The 11,461-nt window shown below is 47.0% G+C and overlaps 1 protein-coding gene across 1 annotated transcript in view; it reads left to right on the top strand.

Annotated features, from left to right (window-relative positions):
- Positions 1-2,235: 2,235 nt before the first annotated feature.
- Positions 2,236-11,461, top strand: part of LOC123991486 (homeobox-containing protein 1-like) — a 25,695-nt gene continuing 16,469 nt past the window's right edge. Inside the window, exons 1-3 of the mRNA XM_046293103.1 lie at positions 2,236-2,276; positions 2,366-2,983; positions 3,401-3,486. Of these exons, the coding sequence (XP_046149059.1) occupies positions 2,236-2,276; positions 2,366-2,983; positions 3,401-3,486 (745 nt within the window). The remainder of the gene's footprint in view (positions 2,277-2,365; positions 2,984-3,400; positions 3,487-11,461) is intronic.

The following is an 11,461-nucleotide window of genomic DNA, read 5'->3' as shown; positions in this document are numbered from 1 at the left end:
TAGACTGACCTACCAAGTGAAAACAGACTGGCATAACGACTGACCTACCAAGTGAAAACAGACTGGCATAACGACTGACCTACCAAGTGAAAACAGACTGGCATAACAGACTGCATAACCTACCAAGTGAAAACAGACTGGCATAACGACTGACCTACCAAGTGAAAACAGACTGGCATAACGACTGACCTACCAAGTGAAAACAGACTGGCATAACGACTGACCTACCAAGTGAAAACAGACTGGCATAACGACTGACCTACCAAGTAAAAACAGACTGGCATAACGACTGACCTACCAAGTGAAAACAGACTGGCATAACGATGTTCACTACCAAGTAAAAACAGACTGGCATAACGACTGACCTACCAAGTGAAAACAGACTGGCATAACGACTGACCTACCAAGTGAAAACAGACTGGCATAACGATGTTCACTACCAAGTAAAAACAGACTGGCATAACGACTGACCTACCAAGTGAAAACAGACTGGCATATAACGACTGACCTACCAAGTGAAAACAGACTGGCATATAACGACTGACCTACCAAGTGAAAACAGACTGGCATATAACGACTGACCTACCAAGTGAAAACAGACTGACCTACCAAGTGAAAACAGACTGGCATAACGACTGACCTACCAAGTGAAAACAGACTGGCATAACGACGTTCACTACCAAGTAAAAACAGACTGGCATAACGACGTTCACTACCAAGTAAAAACAGACTGGCATAACGACTGACCTACCAAGTAAAAACAGACTGGCATAATGACGTTCACTACCAAGTAAAAACAGACTGGCATATAACGACTGACCTACCAAGTGAAAACAGACTGGCATAACGACGTTCACTACCAAGTAAAAACAGACTGGCATAACAGACGTTCACTACCAAGTGAAAACAGACTGGCATAACGACTGACCTACCAAGTGAAAACAGACTGGCATAACGACGTTCACTACCAAGTGAAAACAGACTGGCATAACGACTGACCTACCAAGTGAAAACAGAGTGGCATAACGACTGACCTACCAAATAAAAACAGACTGGCATAACGACGTTCACTACCAAGTGAAAACAGACTGGCATAACGACGTTCACTACCAAGTAAAAACAGACTGGCATAACGACGTTCACTACCAAGTGAAAACAGACTGGCATAACAGACGTTCACTACCAAGTGAAAACAGACTGGCATAACGACGTTCACTACCAAGTGAAAACAGACTGGCATAACGACTGACCTACCAAGTAAAAACAGACTGGCATAACGACTGACCTACCAAGTGAAAACAGACTGGCATAACGACGTTCACTACCAAGTAAAAACAGACTGGCATAACGACTGACCTACCAAGTAAAAACAGACTGGCATAACGACTGACCTACCAAGTGAAAACAGACTGGCATAACGACTGACCTACCAAGTGAAAACAGACTGGCATAATGACGTTCACTACCAAGTAAAAACAGACTGGCATAACAGACGTTCACCAACTAGCTCCAGTAGCAGTAACAGTTTTGGCACCAATTCTCTTTGTTTGCCATAATTGCCGGTGAAGTAACTAATTGCATTGCCTAATAACTGTCATATAAACTAATGTTTATGACATTGAATCTGGGCGTTCCGCAGATGTGCAGCTTTAAACCCACATAAATATTCAAATGAGAACTTTTATTTCCCATGATGCAGTATACGCACCTAGCTGTTTACAGATGTCAGAAACACAAACAAATAGTGTCGTTATAGACCGTAAGTCGATTTTATATTATGCTAAGTGAAAACAGCCTCGCTGTCTTTGTTGCATGTGCAGAATTGACTGAACACAAATGTCTTGCTCCAGCAACAACAATGGTATCCTTGAGTGACTGAGTGCTAGGCACAAATGGACGTTACACACGGCTTTATCACTTTTCAACATTCAAATATCGTTTTATAGAAGGTCAAGTTAAAAACTCAAACCAGTCCGTGCATTAATACCAGTATATCGTAACATCTGTATGCCAAAACACCATGCAGAGAGAACTGTCGCTACGTGCATCTTTGGAACTTGCCTACAGTAGTGAAAGATCTAGTCATGTTGCCTCACAAGATGGAAAATGCGCTGCTCCCTGGTTGACTCTATTGATCTCTTCTACCCTGAAATGTGTATGGAACACTGTACAGAGAGATGCTTGGCCTGTGGGAAAACCATTTGTTCATTTGTTATTGCTCTTAAGCACAGCGAAATGATTGAGATCGGATCAGCTAATGCTTTCAAGGTGACTTCGTGTGTTGCTGCTGTCCCTCCCCCTCACGCCTTTTCTCCCCTTCTCCTCTCACTGTGTGTTTTTTTTTCTACTCACCCCTCTTCTCCAGGATGTCTCATTACACAGACGAGCCTCGCTTCACCATCGAGCAGATCGACTTGCTCCAGAGGCTGCGGCGTACGGGCATGACCAAGCAGGAGATCCTACACGCCCTGGACACCCTAGATCGGCTGGACCGCGAGCACGGGGCCAAGTTTGGACATCGCACCTCCTACGGGGGAGGAGCAAGCAGCTCTGTGTCAGACCCTAATTGCACCACCTCCAACAACACTGCAGCCACCACCTCCTCATCCAGTATGACTGTTGATGATAATAATAATAATAATTCCACCAGTGGGAGCAGCGAGGTTAACAACACCACCCTGGCCTCTTCCTGCACCAACTCTACCGTCGCACAGACACAGTACCTCTCACCGCGCGGGGGGCTGTCCCCGTCGCCTAGCAACAGCTACGACACCTCCCCACTGCCCTCCGCCGTCCGCCACTCCCCAGTGTCACTGGTCACCATGGCGCAGAACGGGGGGCGGGACAGCCTGGCGGCGACGCCCAATGGGAAGCTCTCGCCGCCGCGGTACCCGGTGAACAGTGCAGCGGCCGCCAGGGCGTTCGGGTTCGAGGCAACTGAGGAGGAGCTGGAAATCGATGACAAGGTGGAGGAGCTCATGAGGTCAGTGATTATGGGGGTCAGGGTGGGGTCAAAGTAAACACACCAGCCTACAGAGATCTAGCCTGAAACCCAGAACCTGTTTTGTGGTAACTTGTCACACCTTATACTCCGTGTCATGACAAACATAGGAGTGGCAAGGATTTGTCATGACATGGAGTACAAGGAGTGGAATGATAGATTATCAGACTGGTACCCAGGCTAACAGGGATCCTATTGCATATGTAATTTTATACACCAGTCTACCACCATCAGGACTGTAGTCGCACCAAAAAAAAGCATGCACACATTTATAATGTCTATACTCATGAGTTAGTCGCTTTGGACTTTAAAATGCTTTGTTTCAATGGCATATATTCTTTGTAACAATGACACTGGTTAACCTATTTATGTGCTGTCGTCGTGAATGTGTGTACACAGGAGAGACGGCAGCATTGTGAAGGAGGAGATCAAGTCGTTCCTGGGGAACAGGAGAATCTCTCAGGCTGTGGTGGCCCAGGTCACAGGTCAGTAACAAAGGCACTGTGGTGTCACAGGTCAGTAACAAAGGCACTGTGGTGGCCCAGGTCACAGGTCAGTAACAAAGACTCTGTGGTGGCACAGGTCAGTAACAAATGCACTGTGGTGGCCCAGGTCACAGGTCACAGGCCAGTAACAAAGACACTGTGGTGGCCCAGGTCACAGGTCAGTAACAAAGACTCTGTGGTGGCCCAGGTCACAAGTCAGTAACAAAGGCACTGTGGTGTCACAGGTCAGTAACAAAGACACTGTGGTGGCCCAGGTCACAGATCAGTAACAAAGACGCTGTGGTGGCCCAGAGCAGTAACACCTTGAAGCTTCCACTATAATTGACAACCCCTCCCACAAGATTCACACAGCAATCAGAAGTCTGTCACACACAGACATAAATTAAGTACACTGCTCAAAAAAATAAAGGGAACACTTAAACAACACAATATAACTCCAAGTCAATCACACTTCTGTGAAATCAAACTGTCCACTTAGGAAGCAACACTGATTGACAATAAATGTCACATGCTGTTGTGCAAATGGAATAGACAACAGGTGGAAATTATAGGCAATTAGCAAGACACCCCCAATAAAGGAGTGGTTCTGCAGGTGGGGACCACAGACCACTTCTCAGTTCCTATGCTTCCTGGCTGATGTTTTGGTCACTTTTGAATGCTGGCGGTGCTTTCACTCTAGTGGTAGCATGAGACGGAGTCTACAACCCACACAAGTGGCTCAGGTAGTGCAGCTCATCCAGGATGGCACATCAATGCGAGCTGTGGCAAGAAGGTTTGCTGTGTCTGTCAGTGTAGTGTCCAGAGCATGGAGGCGCTACCAGGAGACAGGCCAGTACATCAGGAGACGTGGAGGAGGCCGTAGGAGGGCAACAACCCAGCAGCAGGACCGCTACCTCTGCCTTTGTGCAAGGAGGAGCACTGCCAGAGCCCTGCAAAATGACCTCCAGCAGGCCACAAATGTGCATGTGTCTGCTCAAACGGTCAGAAACAGACTCCATGAGGGTGGTATGAGGGCCCGACATCCACAGGTGGGGGTTGTGCTTACAGCCCAACACCGTGCAGGAAGTTTGGCATTTGCCAGAGAACACCAAGATTGGCAAATTTGTCACTGGCGCCCTGCCCTGTGTTCTTCACAGATGAAAGCAGGTTCACACTGAGCACGTGACAGACGTGACAGAGTCTGGAGACGCCGTGGAGAACGTTCTGCTGCTTGCAACATCCTCCAGCATGACCGGTTAGTCGGTGGGTCAGTCAAGGTGTGGGGTGGCATTTCTTTGGGGGGCCTCACAGCCCTCCAGGTGCTCGCCAGAGGTAGTCTGACTGCCATTAGGTACCGAGTTGAGATCCTCAGACCCCTTGTGAGACCATATGCTGGTGCGTTTGACCCTGGGTTCCTCCTAATGCAAGACAATGCTAGACCTCATGTGGCGGAAGTGTGTCAGCATTTCCTGCAAGAGGAAGGCATTGATGCTATGGACTGGCCCGCCCGTTCCCCAGACATGAATCCAATTGAGCACATCTGGGACATCATGTCTCGCTCCATCCACCAACGCCACATTGCACCACAGACTGTCCAGGAGTTGGCGGATGCTTTAGTCCAGGTCTGGGAGGCCTCAGGAGACCATCCGCCACCTCATCAGGAGCATGTCAAGGCGTTGTAGGGAGGTCATACAGGCACGTGGAGGCCACACACACTACTGAGCCTCATTTGGACTTGTTTTAAGGACATTACATGAAAGTTGGATCAGCCTGTAGTGTGGTTTTCCACTTTAATTTTGATTTCCATTGATAATTTTTGTGTGATTTTGTTGTCCGCACAGAACAGGGCTCCGGGCAGCCGAGCGGAAATGGAGGAAAACTCGCGTCCCTGCGGACCTGGCATCCTTTCATTCATTCACATTTTCCTCCTCTGTCTCTGCTGCTAAAGCCACTTTCTACCATTTCCAAGCATCTGTTAACCCTTTTTGCCACCTTTTTCCTGAAGCAGTGTCCTATCTCTGCAGATGACTTTCAACCATTTTGAAAAGAACCAGACATCCGATCCTCGTTTGCTAAGTCAAACGACACCGCTGGTTCTGCTCACACTGCCCTACCCTGTGCTCTGACCTCTTTCTCCCTCTCTCTCCAGATGAAATCTCGCGTCTTGTGACGGCCGGCCGCCCAACAACCTGCCCGCTTGACCCTATCCCCTCCTCTCTTCTCCAGACCATTTCCGGAGACCTTCTCCCTTACCTCACCTCGCTCATCAACTCATCCCTGACCGTTGGCTACGTCCCTTCCGTCTTCAAGAGAGCGAGAGTTGCACCCCTTCTGAAAAAACCTACACTCGATCCCTCCGATGTCAACAATTACAGACCAGTATCCCTTCTTTCTTTTCTCTCCAAAACTCTTGAACGTGCCGTCCTTGGCCAGCTCTCCCGCTATCTCTCTCTGAATGACCTTCTTGATCCAAATCAGTCAGGTTTCAAGACTAGTCATTCAACTGAGACTGCTCTCCTCTGTATCACGGATGTCCGCACTGCTAAAGCTAACTCTCTCTCCTCTGCTCTCATCCTTCAGATCTAGTGATACTGTGAACCATCAGATCCTCCTCTCCACCCTCTCCGAGTTGGGCAGCCCACGTGGTGTGGCTACCTGACAGGTCGCTCCTACCAGGTGGCGTGGCGAGAATCTGTCTCCTCACCACGCGCTCTCACCACTGGTGTCCCCCAGGGCTCTGTTCTTGGATGTCGCTATACACCAAGTCACTTGGCTCTGTCATAACCTCACATGGTCTCTCTTATCATTGCTATGCAGACGACACACAATTAATCTTCTCCTTTCCCCCTTCTGATGACCAGGTGGCGCTCGCATCTCTGCATGTCTGGCAGACATATCAGTGTGGATGACGGATCACCACCTCAAGCTGAACTCGGCAAGACGGAGCTGCTCTTCCTCCCGGGGAAGGACTGGCTCCATGATCTCGCCATCACGGTCGACAACTCCATTGTGTCCTCCTCCCAGAGCGCCAAGAACCTTGGCGTGATCCTGGACAACACCCTGTCGTTCTCAACTAACAGTGGCGGTGGCCCGTTCCTGTAGGTTCATGCTCTACAACATCCGCAGAGTGACCCTGCTCACACAGGAAGCGGCGCAGGTCCTAATCCAGGCACTTGTCATCTCCCGTCTGGATTACTGCAACAGCTGTTGGCTGGGCTCCCTGCCTGTGCCATTAAACCCCTTCAACTCATCCAGAACGCCGCAGCCCGTCTGGTGTTCAACCTTCCCAAGTTCTCTCACGTCACCCCGCTCCTCCGTTCTCTCCACTGGCTTCCAGTTGAAGCTCGCATCCGCTACAAGACCATGGTGCTTGCCTACGGAGCTGTGAGGGGAACGGCACCTCAGTACCTCCAGGCTCTGATCAGGCCCTACACCCAAACAAGGGCACTGGTTCATCCACCTCTGGCCTGCTCGCCTCCCTACCACTGAGGAAGTACAGCTCCCGCTCAGCCCAGTCAAAACTGTTCGCTGCCCTGGCCCCCAATGGTGGAACAAACTCCCTCACGACGCCAGGACAGCGGAGTCAATCACCACCTTCCGGAGACACCTGAAACCCCACCTCTTTAAGGAATACCTAGGATAGGTTAAGTAATCCCTCTCACCCCACCCCCTAAGTTTTAGATGCACTATTGTTAAGTGACTGTCCCACTGGATGTCAAAGGTGAATACCATTTAAGTCGCTCTGGATAAGAGCGTCTGCTAAATGACTTAAATGTAAATGTAAATGTAATATATTTACCATATCATATGGAGACAGGAACATCAAAGCTGTGAACGATCTGAGAGACGAGGCAAGAAGGGCATTCTATGGAACATCAAAATCTGTGAACGATCTGAGAGACGAGGCAAGAAGGGCATTCTATGGAACATCAAAATCTGTGAACGATCTGAGAGACGAGGCAAGAAGGGCATTCTATGGAACATCAAAATCTGTGAACGATCTGAGAGACGAGGCAAGAAGGGCATTCTATGGAACATCAAAATCTGTGAACGATCTGAGAGACGAGGCAAGAAGGGCATTCTATGGAACATCAAAAGGAACATACTTTTCAACATACCAATTAGGATTTGGCTAAAAATACTTGAATCAGTCATAGAGCCCATTGCCCTTTATGGTTGTGAGGTCTGGGGTCCGCTCACCAACCAAGACTTCACAAAATGGGACAAACACCAAATTGAGACTCTGCACGCAGAATTCTGCAAAATCCTACGTGTACAACGTAGAACACCAAATAATGCATGCAGAGCAGAATTAGGCCGATACCCACTAATGATCAAAATCCAGAAAAGAGCCGTTAAATTCTACAACCACCTAAAAGGAAGTGATTCCCAAACCTTCCATAACAAAGCCATCACCTACAGAGAGATGAACCTGGAGAAGAGTCCCCTAAGCAAGCTGGTCCTGGGGCTCTGTTCACAAACACAAACACACCCTACAGAGCCCCAGGACAGCAGCACAATTAGACCCAACCAAATCATGAGAAAACAAAAAGATAATTACTTGACACATTGGAAAGAATTAATAAAAAAACAGCAAACTAGAATGTTATTTGGCCCTAAACAGAGAGTACACAGCGGCAGAATACCTGACCATTGTGACTGACACACAATTATGGAAAGCTTTGACTATGTACAGACTCAGTGAGCATAGCCTTGCTATTGAGAAAGGCCGCCGTAGGCAGACATGGCTCTCAAGAGAAGACAGGCTATGTGCTCACTGCCCACAAAATGAGGTGGAAGCTGAGCTGCACTTCCTAACCTCCTGCCAAATGTATGACCATATTAGAGAGACATATTTCCCTCAGATTACACAGATCCACAAAGAATTCGAAAACAAATCCAATTTTGATAAACTCCTATATCTACTGGGTGAAATTCCACAGTGTGACATCACAGCAGCAAGATTTGTGACCTGTTGCCACGAGAAAAGGGCAACCAGTGAAGAAGAAACACCATTGTAAATACAACCCATATTTATGCTTATTTATTTTATCTTGTGTCTTTTAACCATTTGTACATTGTTAAAACACTGTATATATATAATATGACATTTGTAATGTCTTTATTGTTTTGAAACTTCTGTATGTGTAATGTTTACTGTTATTTTTTGTTGTTTTTCACTTTATATATTCACTTTGTATGTTGTCTACCTCACTTGCTTTGGCAATGTTAACACATGTTTCCCATGCCAATAAAGCCCTTGAATTGAATTGAACATAAACCTTTTACCTTATCATAAGTAGACATAATTGCAAATTATTCAATCTTTCCAATAGAGAATATATATATATATATTATATATAATATATATATATTATCACCATAATTGAGAATTTCAATAAGCATTTTTCTACGGCTGGCCATGCTTTCCACCTGACTACTCCTACCCCGGTCAACAGCACTGCACCCCCAACAGCAACTCGCCCAAGCCTTCCCCATTTCTCCTTCTCCCAAATCCATTCAGCTGATGTTCTGAAAGAGCTGAAAAATCTGGACCCCTACAAATCAGCCGGGCTAGACAATCTGGACCCTTTCTTTCTAAAAAGTTATCTGCCGAAATTGTTGCCACCCCTATCACTAACCTGTTCAACCTCTTTCGTGTCGTCTGAGATTCCCAAAGATTGGAAAGCAGCTGCGGTCATCCCCCTCTTCAAAGGGGGGGACACTCTTGACCCAAACTGCTACAGACCTATATCTATCCTACCCTGCCTTTCTAAGGTCTTCGAAAGCCAAGTCAACAAACAGATTACCGACCATTTCAAATCTAACCATACCTTCTCTGCTATGCAATCTGGTTTCAGAGCTGGTCATGGGTGCACCTCAGCCACGCTCAAGGTCTTAAACGATATCTTAACCGCCATCGATAAGAAACATTACTGTGCAGCCGTATTCATTGATCTGGCCAAGGCTTTCGATTCTGTCAACCACCACATCCTCATCGGCAGACTCGACAGCCTTGGTTTCTCAAATGATTGCCTCGCCTGGTTCACCAACTACTTCTCTGATAGAGTTCAGTGTGTCAAATCGGAGGGTCTGCTGTCCGGACCTCTGGCAGTCTCTATGGGGGTGCCACAGGGTTCAATTCTTGGACCGACTCTCTTCTCTGTATACATCAATGAGGTCGCTCTTGCTGCTGGTGAGTCCCTGATCCACCTCTACGCAGACGACACCATTCTGTATACTTCCGGCCCTTCTTTGGACACTGTGTTAACAACCCTCCAGGCAAGCTTCAATGCCATACAACTCTCCTTCCGTGGCCTCCAATTGCTCTTAAATACAAGTAAAACTAAATCCATGCTCTTCAACCGATCGCTACCTGCACCTACCCACCTGTCCAACATCACTACTCTGGACGGCTCTGACTTAGAATACGTGGACAACTACAAATACTTAGGTGTCTGGTTAGACTGTAAACTCTCCTTCCAGACCCATATCAAACATCTCCAATCCAAAGTTAAATCTAGAATTTGCTTCCTATTTCGCAACAAAGCATCCGTCACTCATGCTGCCAAACATACCCTTGTAAAACTGACCATCCTACCAATCCTCGACTTTGGCGATGTCATTTACAAAATAGCCTCCAATACCCTACTCAACAAATTGGATGCAGTCTATCACAGTGCAATCCATTTTGTCACCAAAGCCCCATATACTACCCACCATTGCGACCTGTACGCTCTCGTTGGCTGGCCCTCGCTTCATACTCGTCGCCAAACCCACTGGCTCCATGTCATCTACAAGACCCTGCAAGGTAAAGTCCCCTCTTATCTCAGCTCGCTGGTCACCATAGCATCTCCCACCTGTAGCACACGCTCCAGCAGGTATATCTCTGGTCACCCCCAAAACCAATTCTTTCTTTGGCCGTCTCTCCTTCCAGTTCTCTGCTGCCAGTGACTGGAACGAACTGCAAAAATCTCTGAAACTGGAAACACTTATCTCCCTCACTAGCTTTAAGCACCAACTGTCAGAGCATCTTACAGATTACTGCACCTGTACATAGCCCACCTATAATTTAGCCCAAACAACTACCTCTTTCCCAACTGTATTTAATTTATTGATTTATTTTGCTCCTTTGCACCCCATTATTTTTATGTCTACTTTGCACATTCTTCCATTGCAAAACTACCATTCCAGTGTTTTACTTGCTATATTGTATTTACTTTGCCACCATGGCCTTTTTTGCCTTTACCTCCCTTCTCACCTCATTTGCTCACATTGTATATAGACTTGTTTATACTGTATTATTGACTGTATGTTTGTTTTACTCCATGTGTAACTCTGTGTCGTTGTATCTGTCGAACTGCTTTGCTTTATCTTGGCCAGGTCGCAATTGTAAATGAGAACTTGTTCTCAACTTGCCTACCTGGTTAAATAAGGTGAAATAAATAAAATAAAATATATATATATATTATGATGATGATGGGGCTACATTAGCTACAGTGATGGGGCTACATTAGCTACAGTGATGGGGCTACATTAGCTACAGTGATGGGGCTACATTAGCTACAGTGATGGGGCTACATTAGCTACAGTGATGGGGCTACATTAGCTACAGTGATGGGGCTACATTAGCTACAGTGATGGGGCTACATTAGCTACAGTGATGGGGCTACATTAGCTACAGTGATGGGGCTACATTAGCTACAGTGATGGGGCTACATTAGCTACAGTGATGGGGCTACATTAGCTACAGTGATGGGGCTACATTAGCTACAGTGATGGGGCTACAGTGATGGGGCTACATTAGCTACAGTGATGGGGCTACATTAGCTACAGTGATGGGCTACATTAGCTACAGTGATGGGGCTACATTAGCTACAGTGATGGGGCTACATTAGCTACAGTGATGGGGCTACATTAGCTGATGTGATGGGGCTACATTAGCTGATGTGATGGGGCTACATTAGCTACAGTG

Source organism: Oncorhynchus gorbuscha, linkage group LG12, assembly GCF_021184085.1.
Source record: "Oncorhynchus gorbuscha isolate QuinsamMale2020 ecotype Even-year linkage group LG12, OgorEven_v1.0, whole genome shotgun sequence".
NCBI lineage: Eukaryota > Metazoa > Chordata > Actinopteri > Salmoniformes > Salmonidae > Oncorhynchus > Oncorhynchus gorbuscha.
This window is presented reverse-complemented; position numbering and strand designations above follow the sequence as displayed.